Source organism: Dama dama, chromosome 22 (assembly GCF_033118175.1).
Source record: "Dama dama isolate Ldn47 chromosome 22, ASM3311817v1, whole genome shotgun sequence".
Taxonomy (NCBI): Eukaryota; Metazoa; Chordata; class Mammalia; order Artiodactyla; family Cervidae; genus Dama; species Dama dama.
Window position 1 is genome coordinate 21,280,357 of NC_083702.1, and position 16,374 is coordinate 21,296,730.

Below are 16,374 nucleotides of genomic sequence, written 5' to 3' on the forward strand. Positions count from 1 at the left end.
GTCTGCCAATCCTTAATCCTGTTCCTGTTTCATTAATTTTCAATTACCTGCTGCAGAAAAAGGCAGATATTGCTGCTTTGCGGTAGAAAGGTTTTCTTCTCTTTCATTTCATAAAGACTTAAAAGCATACCAATTACTGCCTTGACATGGAATCCAAAACAGCTTGACAGAGACCCCTCCAGTCATGTCTATTAAATTAAGCTGTCAACATGTGTCCTGACTTAATGCCTACCCACAATTTGTTAAGATGCAAATAAACATTTCTGTTTCCTGAAATCTACTTGTCCTCCTGAGACTATTTTGCATTTGTTACCCTGGATTGAGGAGTAGGAGTGCCAAACACATACCTACAGAAAACAGAGCAGAATAGATAATTGAAATTTATCATTCTGAGTGTCAACTTCGATGTCATTTATATTGTGTTAATAATGACAGCTTAGATATATAGAGCAAAAACAGTGTGTAGATGAGATGGATGAATTTAGCCATTGTAGACAAAAATTGCTTCTTTGAAAAGATCGATAAAGTTGATTAGCATGACCAAAATGTCATGCTAACAGGCTTCCCAGGTGGCTTAGTGATAAAAAATGTGCCTGGCAATGCAGGAGACTCAGAATACATGGGTTTGATCCCTGGGTTGTGAAGATCCCCTGAAGAAGGAAACGGGAGCACACTCTAGTATTCTTGCCTGGAGAAATCCATGGACAGCTGAGCCTGGAGGGTTACAGTCCATGGGAACACAAAGAGTCAGACTTAACAACTGAACACTCACTTAAGTGTGCTAAGAAGAAAAAAAATAAGACCAGAAGTGAAATGTGGTATCATAACTTGTCCCATGGACTTTTAAAGGAATATTATGAGCAATTTATATCCCCATTTTAAAAAATTAGATGAAATGTATCAATTCTTTTAAAAACACCAATTGTCAAAACTCACACAAGAAGAAATAGAAATGTGAATAGTCCTAAATGTGATATTAAAATGAAGGGTTAATCAAACTTCCAAATCAGAAAACAACAGGCCCAGGTGGAGTCACTGGTAAATTGTCATAAACCTTAAAGAAATATTATAGTAATTCTTTCCAGTCTCTTTCAAAGGATAGAAGCAGAGGGAATGATTTCCAACTCATTCTAAGTTCAGTATTGCCCTAATACCAAAATCAGACATAGACACTACTAGAAGAGAAAACTACAGACCAATATCTCTCATGACCACAGATGTGAAAATTCTCAATGTGATATTAACAAAATTAATCCAAAAAGGTATAAAAAATATATAGCACAAACCAATGGTATTTAGGCTGAATATACAAACCTGGTTCAACATTTGAAAATAAAACTGGCCTAGTTTTTAACTAGGTTTCTTATCTACTTTTTGTTGAGTATCATGAATTCTTTTTATACTCTGAATAATAGTCGTTTAAGTCTTTTGCAAATATCTTACCCAGTCTGTGGCTTGTCTTTTCTTTTTCTTGACTGTGTCTCTTGCAAAGCAGGAGAAAAAAAGTAGACCCAGTTGCCATTGGCAATTATCTTGTAACCCCCAAAGAGAGGGGGTCTAGGATGACAGCCAACAACAGGTAAATAACCTGAGTCCTTGGTCATGCACTGGAAACTTCTCCCCTTTAGATGCCTAGGTAAGTGAAATAATTAATTTCCTTATAGTTTACACTAGTTTGAGACAATATTTTTTAATTTATTTTTTATTGAAGGATAATTGCTTTATAGAATTTTGTTGTTTTCTGTCAAACCTCAACATGAATCAACCTTATGTATACACATATCCCCTCCCTTTTGAACCTCCCTCCCATCTCCCTCCCCATTCCACCCCTCTATGTTGATATAGAGCCTCTGTTTGAGTTTCCTGAGCCATACAGCAAACTCCCGTTGGCTATCTATTTTGCAAATGGTAATGTAAGTTTCCATGTTACTCTTTCCATACATCTCACCCGATCCTCTCCTCTCCCCATGTCCTGAAGTCTATTCTCTGTTTCTGATTTGCTGCCCTGTAAATAAGTTCTTCAGTACCATTTTTCTAGATTCCATATATGTGCATTAGAATATGATATTTATCTTTCTCTTTTCTGACTCACTTCACTCTGTATAATAGGTTCTAGGTTCATCCACCTCATCAGATCTGACCCAAATGCATTCGTTTTTATGGCTGAGTAATATTCCATCGTGTATATGTACCACAACTTCTTTATCCATTCATCTGTCGATGAACATCTAGGTTGTTTCCATGTTCTAGCTATTGTAAACAGTGCTACAGTGAACAATAGGATACATGTGTCTTTTTCAATTTTGGTTTCCTCAGGGTATATACCTAGGAGTGGGATTGCTGGGTCATGTGGTGGTTTTATTCTTAGTTTTTTTAAGGAATCTTCCTACCGTCTTCCATAGTGGCTGTATTAATTTACATTCCCACCCATAGTGCAAAAACATTCCTTTTGTCCACACCCTTTCCAGCATTTATTGTTCGTAGACTTTTTGATGATGGCTATTCTCACCAGTGTGAGGTGATATCTCATTGTAGTTTTGATTTCAGTTTAGTTCAGTCGCTCAGTCGTGTCCGACTCTTTGCGACCTCATGAACCGCAGCATGCCAGGCCTCCCTGTCCATCACCAACTGCCGGAGTCTACCCAATCCCATGTCCATTGAGTTGGTGATGCCATGCAACCATCTCATCCTCTGTCGTCCCCTTCTCCTCCTGCCCTCAATCTTTCCCAGCATCAGGGTCTTTTCAAATGAGTCAGCTCTTTGCATCAGGGGGCCAAAGCAATATTTCTGGGTATTTGGGGAGCATTAAGGGTAAGGATTAGGTTTTTTTATAAGCTGGCAACTGATCAACATTTTGGTATACCTTTGGATTAGAAAAAGAATGTAGATAAATTTTATGGTGCTAATTATTTTTTTTTGATGGTGTTAATTAAACTGCAGCTCCATACCTAAAAATTCTTTTATTTAAAAAAAAATTATTTAATTTTAATTGAAGGATCTCATTGCTTTACAATATTGATTTGGTTTCTGCCATACATCAACATGAATTATCCATAGGTATACATATGTCTGGGCTTCCCTGGTAGCTCAGCTGTTAAAGAATCTACCTGCAATGCAGGAGACCCTGGTTCGATTCTTGGGTCAGGAAGATCCCCTGGAGAAGGGATAGTCTACTCACTCCAGTATTCTCACCTGGAGAATTCCATGGACAGAGGAGCCTGGCAGGCTACAGTCCATGGGGTTGGAAAGAGTCAGACCTGACTGGGTGACTAAGCATCGCACAGCACATACATATGTCCCTTCCACCTCCAACCCTTTTGTACCCCTCTAGGTTGCTATAGAGCCCCAATTTGAGTTCCCCGAGTCATACGGCAGATTTCCATTGGCTATCTATTTTACAGATGGCAGTGTATATGCTTCCATCCTACTCTCTCCATTCGTCCTATCCTCTCCTTCCTCCTCACTGCCCATGTTTATACGTCTGTTCTCTATGTCCCTATCTCCACAGCTGCCTTGCAAGTAGGTTCATCAGTACCATCTTTCTAGATTCCATATATGTGTGCTAATATATGATATTTGTTTTCTCTTTCTGACTTAATTCATTCTGTATAATAGGCTCTAGGTTCATACACCTCATTAGAACTGACTCAAATGCATTCCTTTTGATGGCTGAGTAGTATTCCACTGTATATATGTACCACAGTTTCTTTATTCATTAATCTGTTGATGGGCATCTGGGTTGCTTCCATGTCCTAGCTATTGTAAATTGTGCAGCAAGCAACATGAGGGTACATGTGTCTTTTCAATTATGGTTTCATCAGGCTATTGCCCAGTAGTGGGATTATTGGATCATTTGGTAGTTTTATCTCCAGTTTTTTCTTAAGGTACTATCTTCCATAGTGGCTGGATCAATTTACATTCCCACCAATAGTGCAAAAAGGTTCCCTTTACTCCACATCCTCTCCAGCACTTATTGTTTGTATACTTTTTGATGATTACCATTCTTACCATTCTGCGTGAGGTGATATCTCATTGTAGTTTTGATTTGCATTTCTCTACTAATGAGCAATGTTGAGTTCTTTTTATGTATTTTTAGTCATCAGTATGTCTTCTTTGGAGAAATGTCTGTTTAGGTCTTTTGTACACTTTTTGATTGGGTTGTTTGCTTTTCTGGTGTTGAGTTGTATGAGCTGATTTATATTTTGAAAATTAATCCTTTGTCAATTGTTTCATTTGTTATTATTTTCTCCCATTCTGAGGGTTGTCTTTTCACCTTATTTATAGCTTCCTCTGCTGTGCAAAATCTTTTAAGTTTAATTAGGTCCCACTTGTTTCTTTGTGTTTTTATTTCCATTATTCTAGGAAGTGGGTCATGGAGGATCTTGCTATGATATATATCATACAGTCTTCTGCCTATATTTTCCTCTGTGAGTTTTATAGTTTCTGGTCTTACCATTTAATCCATTCTGATTTTATCTTTGTGTATGGTGTTAGGAAGAGTTCTAATTTCATTCTTTTAAACGTAGTTGTCCAGTTCTTCCAGTATCACTTAAAAATGCTTTTTTATTAATTGTAGGTTAAAGTTCTAAATGACTTTATATTTGAACCTAGGTTGTAATATTGATAACTCTATACCATAATGTATGGTTTCTCAGTATCTCTTGCCATATGTTCATTTGCATGATTATGCTCTTATTTCACTCAACTTCTTCTTTTTCTTGTGGGGGGAGATTGCTCCTTTGCAATTTTACTTTCTATATTTTGATTTTTGTTATCTTATATGTTCTCTCCTCTTTTATATAACTATTTTCTTGAATTTGATGGAAAATATTTAGTCCAATTACCCAAGAATTCTTGTGTTCTGCAGTGACTCTTTTTTAACATTGTGTCTTTCATTCCACTGTGTGCTATATATTGTTTTGTTGTTTAAAGTTTTGTTGGTTTCCTTTTATTTGCTTACCAGTCTCAAAGAGTAAGCATTCAAATTAGGCCAGCAAATTTCCTCTGAAACCAGAGTGGATTTTATGTTTTATTTTTACAATCATTTAGATTATCACTCTATTATTGACTTAGGCAGATAACTAAATTGCTACTCAGCAATCCAGGAGAGCCAGGGAGAGTTGGTTCTCTTGGAAATTGCAATAGGGGAACTTCTCTTCCATCTTATCTCCCTGTTTTTAAGAATTTTCTCAGATATGCATGACAGGTGCTAGACTAAATGCAACCCAGTTTTTCTCCAAACAGAGAAATGGTTTGGGGGTATCTTACGCCTATGGGATCTACTTCCTCCCATCAACACTGAGCATTAATTTAGAACAACACAGCCTTGGGATAGCACCGCATCCCATCAGGAGGTTCTGTAATACTCACTATGGAACTCACACAATTGACTCATTCAACACTCTTGGCTACCTTGATAACTATTTTTTCAAAACAATCTCTGCTGCTTTGCTATTCACTGATAGCACCTGAACTCTAGAAACAGACAAAGATGCCACTGACGATGTAGAAGTCCTTCATTTGCAGCTATAGAAAATGCTGGTGTGAAACTGCCCCCAGCTTCAGCCATCAGTCTCCCAAGGCCAGGGTCTGGGCCAAGGAAGTGTAGGTATTGCCAGCAGACTCTTAGATGTCTTTCCACTGTCATTTTCAACAGGAATTCAGGCTTTTTCTTTCTCCTAAGGATGAGTTCCTATATTCCTAAAGATAATATAATATTCTAAATACCCCCTAGGAGGATTACGGTAGAGGACTTTCCGGGCAGTGATTATATTTACGGTAACCTAGTATGAGGAGCTGTAGGGGATAAAGGGCAGGTCTTTGTGGACCTAAGTATAAAGGCCTCACTTGCCGACGTGGCTCACAGGTCATTGTACAGACACAGATGTTGCCAGGGTTTCAAGCTACCAGTTTAGGGTTTAAACTCCACAAAGTGAGGTCAAAGTGAAGTCGCTCAGTTGTGTTCGACTCTTTACGACCCCATGAACTGTAGCCTGTCAGGCTTTCTCATCCATTGAATTTTCCAGGCAAGGATACTAGAGTGGGTTGCCATTTCCTTCTCTAGGGGATCTTCCCAACCCAGGGATTGAACCTGGGTCTCCCTCACTGCAGGCTGCCTCTTTACCATCTGAGCCACCAGGGAAGCTTAAACTCCACAAGGGAAGCTCTTAAATTCTACAGTTTTCCCTTAATTTATAACACAACATATTTTGAGTATTTTTTTAAAAATTTTTTTATCTTTTATGTTTTTACTTTCCCTATAGCAGATTTTGTTTCAGAGTGATTAAATGTGCCTCATTCCTGGCACCAACACCTTATTGTCACTTTCAGAAATTTTGCAATTTTTATTAAACAAAAAGATAAAAAAATATATCTTCTTTTATTTCTGTGACAATTAAAAATCATAAATTTCCTTAAAATTCTAGAGTTTTCTTTGTATTGGATATAAATTACAACATGACCCACTGATTAAGTAGATTTATTTAAAATTTACCCTTCACACATTTTTTCTTCTTCCTTAAAAAAAAAGCTATATTAATAAAATGTGTCATAAAGCAGTGTAGCAGACTATTTAATAATAACAGAATCAAGAGCTAATAAAAGAGGTTTAATTCATTCTTTTCATCCACTCATCTATTTTTTGAGCCAAAAGATTTGAGTTTGAATCCCTGTGTTAACACCTTAGAGAGAGGTCACTTACATATGATGACCATCAGAATTTTCATCAGAGAAAATGGTATAATAAGTATTTTGTAGAACTTTCTGAGGCTTAAATTAAATAACTATGTCAAATTGCCAAGGATGGTTCATGGAATCCAAGGAAGCAGTTTCTCCTAAGTCAATAGTCTGGTCGATAAATTAAAAAAAAAAAAATTCTATCTGATACAATACGAAAGCAATGGGAGCATGTAGGAGATCCTTAATTACTTGTTTTCTTCAGAACATCAATGGTTCCCCATCAGTTCTTCCATACTGTGAAGAATTACAGTCTCTTGATACAGGATTCAATTTGCCTTAGCAGATTCACAGAAATCTGTCTCAGTTTCCCGCTACCCAGAATCAAAATAAAAGGGTGAATTGAAGGATAGAGAAATGCTACAGTTTGAATAACAATAAAAGTCATGTCATTTTCTAGTGTGAAATAGGACCAAGTTAACATGAATGTAGCCAAATAGTGCACAACTAAGAAAATGATGAAAGAAGTCAAAGTATTTCTGGCTTTCACAAGAACTCCTGTGTTGAGGTCTTTGGATCCTTTGGCATGACGTGTCATCTGCTTTGTATGTCTCCATAAGGAAAATATTAACAGGAAAAATAAAATGAGTGACACAGCCAAGGGGATGAGAGATCCCAGATGGAAGAGAATTTGACTTCTATAGTACAGTGTTTGATGCATGCATTTTTTCCAAGTCAAGTTATTTTCTATTTCTAAACAGTCACTGACCCTGAGAGCATTGAATTTTATGCTCAGAAGATTAAAAAACAAAGAGAGACAGAATCCCAACATAATGGTGAAAACAACTCTATTTCTTCTCCATTTTAGCCAGAGAAAGAAGGGGTGGGAAAAACTAGATAGCTTGAGGAAGTAGAAGATGCTAAGGCAGGCAGCACACCAGGTACCTAAGGAATTGCTCAGATTCCAGAGGAAATCAAAAGTTACTTCTGTTACCTGGTGACCATCTAATATTTCTGGATGGAACACTATTCTAATGCCATCCAGGAGAAGTGTTAATATCATACCAACTCTGGAGATGGCCAAGCATGTGAAGATGAAGTCAAGCAAGGAGATATTCTTGCTTTTGAGAGAGTCAGCACAGAGTACGAGTGCAATGAATCCATTTCCGCAAATTCCTGTTATGAATTCTGAGATTTCAATGATCAAAAAAACATATTTGATGACATTTGACATTCCTGCAGGAATGAAATCCCAGTTACTTCAGTCACTGATGACAGAAGGTCTTCCAAATGATGTTTTGAAAATGATATAGCAGTTGAGAATGCTCTTGTTTCAGGCTTGTAAAACAGGAGTCTGTTTTAGTCTAGAATAAAAATCCCACTTTGACCAGAGAAAATGAGTGCCTTCCTTAAAAAACACTTTCAAATGTGAAAACCCTTTAGACTCAGTCTTCCTGTATGAGCTCAATGCTAAGTGACTCTTTTTGTCATTGTCACAGGCTGAATTCATCTATGAGTTTGACTGAAGGTGAAGTCATATTTGCTAACTTGCAAATAAGGAGAAGATTTTATGACACTGTTTTGTGCTTTCTTCCTCCTCAAGCAGGAAATTTTATATGGAGTCACGTCAGAATTTTAAGTAACAAATTACCGCCCCACATTTACGAATTTTCCTTAAATTCTGATTTCTGAGATTGAGTATGGCTAGGATCCTGAATTCCTAACTGGCTATTGTTTTAATTAAGGATTCTAAGGCTTAACCTTTATAAATATCAGGCTCAGCATTTGTAAATTCTTTATTCTTAGCTTTGCTCTCTACTATTTCCTGTTTAGGGAAAGGTCGCACCAAACCTGAGCTCCACACCACCTCACTCCTGGCCCACAGAATTCTGAGTTGACTAGGATCTTATGTAAAAAGCACTTAAGAAGAAAAACAGGAACACACTCTTGTGTCTCCAGGGCCTTTTTCTTTCTGCTATGTTCTGTCCCTATTTCACTGAACTTCCAAGCTGACAAGATTCTCAGGCCTTACTGGAGCAGATTAGAATTTTGGGAAGATGGAAGCAAACTTCAAGGAGGAACTTCTGGCCTCTAATAAGCTCCAAGCCTTATTAGAATGACTTAACAGGTGGAATTGTGTCTTCCTCCAAAAGGGATGTCCAAGCACTGTGAATGCGTTCTTATTTGGAAAAGGGATCTATGCAAATGTAGGATTTGAGTGAAATCTAAATACAATGGCTGACATCCTTAGAAGGGAGAGGAAGATTCCACATACAGAAAGAAGTAGGTCATGTGCAACTGGAGGCAAGGATCGGCGTTACTATTGCTACTATTATATAAGGAATATCAGGGTGCAGCAGAAGGTGGAAGAGGCAAGAAAGGATTCTTCTCTAGAGCCTTCAGTGAGAGTGTATTTCTACTGATTTCTTCATTTCAGACTTCTAAACTCCAGAACTCTGAAGAGCAAATTTCTGTTTTCTGATGGCACCAAATAATTCCTTATTGGCAGTCTTGGAAAAATAATTCAGTTGTTTCTATTATTTTGATATTTAATAAAATCTTAAGTGAGGAGCTTAATGAAATTTTACTCACTTCATAAATCCCTATAACCATGACTCTGAACAAGAAACAGACACAATCAACTCCCCAGAAGAAAACATCTTGCTCCTTTTAGCTACAATCTCACAATCTCCCACTTTTTAAACATTTATGTGTAAGAACTCACAGACAACATAAATTTGCTTTTCTTCATTTAACACTCTGTAAAATTCATCTTTCCATATGATTGTAGCTCATTTATTCTCACTGCTATCCTGTACAGCCAAGGAAGCTTGTTTTTTTGGCAGTGAGGGAAGGACCTATGCATTGTTCAACTGTCTAACTTCTCTGGCATAATCTTAAATTTTTCCTTCTTTTTTTTTTTCCACTCAGGTTCTGTAGGGTATTTCTTTGCTCTTTTTTTCCCTCTCTTTTCCAAAAGCAATCTTCATTAGACTGTCTTTCAAACTTTGCACACTCTTAACTTCCTTTGATCTAGTCCTTGCTGTGAATTGCCAGGATCCTTTTTCAGTGTTTCCACAATTATCATTAATATTTTTTCTTCCTAGAGTGATTTTAATCATCTTAAATCCTCACTCTGCACTGATATCTTTCACACAATTTTTTCCAAAAATGTCATGCCACCAACACTATAAATCCATAAGGGGATACAGCAGAAGCTGGTCCATCTTCATCTTGTTATTGACTCACAGCCTTTTCCATTCTTTGTGATAAATCAGTAACCTACTGAGTACACCGGATTTCTGAGTTCCATGAGCCACTGTAGCAAATTAACCAAACCCAAGTAGAGTTATTGGAGCCTCAGACTTACAGCCAGTAAGTCAAAACCATAGATAACAACCTGGGCTTGCAATTGGTAGCTCAAGTGGGGGTATTCTTGTTGAACTGAGCCCTTCACCTATGGAATTTGATGCTCTCTTCAGGTAGGTAGTGCCAGGGTTGAATTAATTTCTTGGTGACTCCCATTAGAACTGGGTGTCAGAATCAATATATGTATATACAAGATTATTCATAGCAACATTGTTTGTAATTGCAAAATACCAGAAACAAATCAACATATACACATAACCTGTTCAATCAAATCTGGTACATTCAAATGTTGGAATACTGAAAAGGTGTGAAAAAGAATGAGAAACAACTTCAGAAAAGGATAGAATGATTTCTAACATATTGTACAAGAAAAGAGTAAACTGGAAAGTGTCTTTTATGTAAGAAATGTGGAAAAAAATTAGTATGTGCATACTTATTTTTTCAAAAATAAAAATAGGAGGAAGAAAGCAAAATTAATGGAATTTATTATCTGTAGTGGAGAAGGAAATGTCAACCCATTCCAGTATTCTTGCCTGAGAAATTCCATGGACAGAGTAGCCTGGCACTGGGTCACAAAGAGTTGGCAACTAGTAAGAGGCTGAACACATTTTATCTGTAGGGAGTAATTTAAAATGAGATTGATGTTATAAGGGGTGAATGATAATATTCTCAGGATGTTGTTTGATTGTGTTTGACTCTTTAAATAATGTTGATATTTTAAATTAAAAAATAAAATAAGGACTGGGGGAAAATCCTACAACTGAATAAAATTAAAAAACCCTCACTTTAAAAAAAATGAATACTATAATCATGCTAAAGGTAAAGAAAGAAAACTAACCAAAACAACTTTGAAACACAGTATTTTGATGGTTATGCCCTGAGTCAGGTAAACATGAGCTGTAACAAAGTACTGAGCTGTGGTTAATAGTGTCTTCTTCGCCCCACCCTTTCTCCCTCCCTCACTTCCTCCCTCCTTTCTTTCTTCCTTTCTCTCTCCCTTTCTTTCTTCCTTCCTTCCTTTCTCTTCTGCTCTATATGTGCGTTAACAAGTCTGAAACTACTTTCAGTGTATCCTATGTGTGCATGCTCAATTGCTTCAGTCGTGTCTGACTCTGTGCACCCTTATGGACTGTAGCCTGCCAGGCTCTTCTGTCCATGGAATTTTTCAGGCAAGAACACTAGAGTAGGTTGCCATTTCCTCCTCCAGGGGATCTTCCTGACCCAGGAATCGAACCCGCATCTCTTGTGTCTCTTGCACTGCAAGTGGATTCTTTACCACTAGAGCCACCTGGGAAGCCTTCAGTGTTTCTTCAGTTCAGTTCAGTTCAGTCGCTCAGTCGTGTCCGACTCTTTGCGACCCCATGAATTGCAGCATGCCAGACCTCCCTGTCCATTACCAACTCCCGGAGTCTACCCAAACCCATGCCCATCGAGTCAGTGATGCCATCCAGCCATATCATCCTCTGTCGTCCCCTTCTCCTCCTGCCCCCAATCCTTCCCAGCATCAAAGTCTTTTCCAATGAGTCAACTCTTCACATGAGGTGGCCAAAGTACTGGAGTTTCAGCTTCAGCATCAGTCCTTCCAGTGAACACCCAAGACTGATCTCCTTTAGGATCCTAAGATCCAACCGGATCTTAGGACTGAACAAATGAGTAAATACACTAATAAAAATGAGAACCATTTTTTTTTTCACTATTAAAGACAGGGTTTACATCGTGGAAAGATGGAAGCCTGTGATTTTGAAGTGGAATTAGAGATATTAGCATAAATACTCAATGTATTATACATATTGAGAGGAGAGACTGAAAAAACAGAACTAAATAAGTTTGTGGAATGTTTGTGTCCAACCAAATCTTGTTTTTCAAATACCTGGCTACACTAAAAGAAATGAAGAAACCTTGGGGAAAGAGTGAATCCAAGCTGAATGACACAGACTATACAACAAACCTGAAATATTTTGTTGTGTAAAATGTAAAGAAAGATGAGTAGAAGCATGGGGACATGTCAAAATGACACAGGAGCCAACCTGAGTGATTCTTACTGAACAAATCTGGAGGAATGTAGGCATTATATAAATAAAAAGTAGTAATATAATAACAATAATGATAGTATTTCTTTGAATATCTTGCTGAAGATACTGCCAAGATATCTCTATCACTACTTCAGAGAACTCAGGTAAAATGAAGTGGGGAATCTTATTTTAGAGAATTACTCCATCCATCAACATTTTTATAGTAAATACTCTCTAGTCTTCTGGAGGTGATGGATGCAGGAAGAAGCAATTGTAAGAGAGGGAAGCTGATGGAGCCATTAGATTTGCGTGTGGGGTTAAAATCTCCCTGAAAAGTGAAATTCCCTGAGATGTAGTCAGGATCACTGTGGAAGGTTGTGGTGATGTTCAGTAATACAGTTGAAACCAATGCAAGAAAGCAGTGTAAGTGAAACAGATCTTCAGGGGCTTTCTTCACTTGATGACTTTATTGGAATGTCCATTTCTTCGAACAAGCCTGTCAAGGAGTTCTGAGAAGTTTCTCTTTTCCCCAGCACTTTAATGGCTTCAGTACCCTCAAGGAGGCTTGCTTGAGCTTCCTATTTCCTAGAATTAGGATAAGCGAGTGACCCCAGAGATAGAGGACTGTGGTTGTCATACCAAAAATAAAAAGGAGTTTGTTTTCAGGCACTGTCACACTTGATATTTGTATGGCAGTGCCTACAAAATTCAAGATGAAGAGGATGATAAAAGACACCAAGACTTTCATTGCTTTAATATGTGCTTCTGTACTGGGGTCTCTGAATCCTGTGGCATTCAATTGCATCCTCCTGTTGTGTCTCCAAAGAGAAGTGAGCAACAACTCACATGTAATCAGGCATAGGATAAAAAGGAGAATGACACCAAGATGGAGCCAAATTTGTTTTCCAAAGAGTTCATCTTTATGCATATCCATTGACCAGCCTGTGCTTTTATTTTTCTTTCTATTATCGTTAGCAATCTTCACAAAATGTGGAAAAGTAACTAACCATGAAATAAGCAAGCATCCCAAAAGAAGGAAAAGAACCATGTTGAGTCTACCCTTCAACCAGAGAAAGATGCAGTGGGAAAAACTGGATATCTTCAGGAAATAGAAGATGCTGAGGCAGGTGGCAAACCAGATACTTGATTGATTCATAACTATCCATAAGTAACCATTATATTCAATTAGGTTCCCAGAGGAATGTACATCTGGAGAGAATAACTTTAAAAATCCATCAGTAACTATTGTCCATATCAGGCAAAATCTGGAAGTTGCTAAGCCAGTGAGAATAAAGCTGATAGTAGAGATCCTCTTGTTTTTCATACAGTCAATGCAGCTTACAAGTCCAATAAATCCATTTCCTAAAAGTCCCAATATTGACTCACTAACTGCTACAAAAATGAAGAGACTTTCCATTATACTCAGCATGTCTGCCAATCCCTAATAGTGTTTCTGTTCCATCAATTTTAAATTACCTGCTGCAGAATGAAGTATATATTGCTGTTTGATGGTAGAATGAATTTTCTCTCCTTCATTTCATAAAGACTTAAAATGCCCCTGAATTACTGCCTTGGGATAGAATCCAAAACACCTTCACAGAGACCCCCTCCGGTTATGTGTATAAAATTTAGCTAGTCTACAAAATGTGTGACCAGACTAAATACTTAACCACTATTTGTTAAGAGGCAAATAAAAGTTTCTATTTGGGGGACTCTACTTGTCCTCCAGGGTCTACACAAACCCTGGATTGTGTAGTAGGAATGCCAAATATATGCCTACTGAACACAGTACAAACAAAAATTGGGCTTCACCTTTTTCAATGTCAACAGTAACATTGTCATTTATTTTGTGTTAAGACTGGCAGTTTAGATATATAAAGCAAAAGTAGTGCAGAGAAGAGATGAATGCATTTAGCCATTGTATACCAAGCTGCTGCTTTTAAAAATATCAGTAAGACTGATTAGTCATGCTAACTAAGGAAAAAAGAGCCCAGAAGTGAAAAAAGAGTTATCAGTTATCGCAACTGATCCCATGGACATTTAAGGGAATATTACAAGCAATTCTATGTTCACAAACTTGATAAATTAGATGAAATGTACCAGTTCTTTGAAAACTACCAATTGCCAAAACTCACACAGGAAGAAATAACAATGTGAATAGGTCTAAATCTACTATTAAAATGAAGAACTAATTAATAACTTTTCAGAGAAAGCACCAGACCTAAGTAGAGGCACTGGTAAATTCTAACAAACATTTAAGAAATATTGTACTGATTCTCTTCAGTCTCTTTTATAAAACAGCAGAGGGAGTACTTCACAACTTATTCTTTTTTTTTTTTTTTTCATTTATTTTTATTAGTTGGAGGCTAATTACTTTACAATATTGCAGTGGGTTTTGTCATACATTGACATGAATCAGCCATGGAGTTACATGTATTCCCCATCCCAATCCCCCCTCCCACCTCCCTCTCCACCTGATTCCTCTGGGTTCTAAGGTCAGCCTTACCATAATAACAAAACCAGACAAAGATATTAGTAGAAAACTACAGACCAATACATTTCACCACCATAGATGTGAAAATTCTCAACATATATGAGCCAATTAAATCCCAAAATGTGTATAAAAATACATAGCAAAAACAACCAGGATTTAGCCTGAACATACAAACTTGGTCCAACATTTGAAATTTATTTAATGTAACCCATCACATCAACAAATGAAAAAGAATCACACAATGTATCAATATATGTAAATAAAAAAGCACCTGACAAAATCCAACATGATAAAAACTCCCAGTAAACCAGGAATAGAGGGAAATATCTTTTACCTGATAAATACTATATACAACAAACCTAGAGCTAACATTGTGCTTACTGGTGAAATACTCAAAGTGTTTCTACCAGTATCAGGTCCAAGGCAAATACATCCTCTGTCAGCACTCCTTTTCAGCATGTGCTGGAAATTCTAACTAATATAATGAAACAAGAAAGATAAACAATAGGCATACAGATTGGATGGAAGAAAGAAAGCTATCTTTGTTTGCAGTTGACATGATCATCTACGTAGAAAATCCAAAAGAAGTAACCAAAGAATTCCTGAAATTGATAAGCAGTTATTGCAACATAGCAAGATACAATATTAAGATACTAAAGTCAATTGCTTTCTTATACATCAGAAATGAACACATGGAATTGGGAATGAGAAACAATAGCATTTCCACTGCATCCAAAAAGTTACTTAGGTATAAATATAACAAATGCAAAACCTATATGAGGAAAACTTCAAAACTCTGATAAATGAAAATAAAAAAAAGCTAAATAAATTTAACAACAGTCCATGTTTATAGATAAGACTAAATATTGTCCAAATGTCAGTTATTCCACACTTGATTTATAGATTCAGTGCAATCCCAATCAAAACTTCAGCATGTTATTTTGTTGATACCAACAAACTGATTCTAAAGTTTATATGAAGAGTCAAAACCCAGAACAGCCTACTCGCTATTGAAGGAGGAGAACCAAGTCAGAGAACTGATGCTACTTGAGGTCAAGACTAAATAAGAGAGTGTGATATTGGCAAAAATAATAAGCAGATAAATGGAACATGCTTCCCTGGAGGCTCAGAGGGTAAAACGTCTGCCTGCAATGGGGGAGACCCAGGTTTGATCCCTGGGTCAGGAAGATCCCCTGAAGAAGGAAATGGCAACCCACTCCAGTATTCTTGCCTGGAGAATGCCATGGACAGAGCAGGCTGGTAGGCTACACTCCACGGGGTTGCAAAGAGTCGGACACAACTGAGTGACTTCACTCAAATGGAACATAATAGAGAGCCTACAAATATAATCAATTGATATTAAATATAATCAATATATATAATCAATTGATATTCAACAAAAGAGCAAAAGCAATACAATGGAGCACAGATAGTCTTTTCAATAAACAGTGCTGGAGCAACTAGAGATCCACATGCAAAAAAATGAATTTAGTCACCTACCTTACATAATTCACAAACATTAATTCAAAGCACATCATAGACGAGAATGCAACAAACAAAATTATAAAACTCTTAGAAGAAAACATAGAAGAAAGCCTAGATGATCTTGGCAATGGCAATGACTTTTAAGATAAAACACTAAAGGCAAAATCTGTGAAAGATGTAACTGATAAGCTTGACTTCATCAAAAAAAAATATTCTGCTCTACAAAAGATAAAGTCAAGAGAAAGAAAAGACAAGTAACAGAGCAAGAGGAAATATTTGTAAAAGACATATCTAATAAATTACTGTTTTTCAGAATATAACAAGAATTCATACTACTCA

At 37.0% G+C, this 16,374-nt stretch overlaps 1 protein-coding gene across 1 annotated transcript; it reads right to left on the reverse strand.

Moving 5' to 3' along the window:
- Positions 1 to 12,555: 12,555 nt before the first annotated feature.
- On the reverse strand, positions 12,556 to 13,485 carry LOC133043075 (taste receptor type 2 member 10-like). The gene has a single exon (XM_061123957.1). It carries the CDS (start codon positions 13,483 to 13,485, stop codon positions 12,556 to 12,558), a length of 930 nt encoding a protein of 309 aa, XP_060979940.1.
- Between the last annotated feature and the right edge of the window lie 2,889 nt (positions 13,486 to 16,374).

Bases quoted from the DNA above. Each gene is read 5' to 3' on its own strand.
- LOC133043075 (XM_061123957.1), bottom strand. From the start codon at position 13,485: ATGCTGAGTATAATGGAAAGTCTCTTCATTTTTGTAGCAGTTAGTGAG.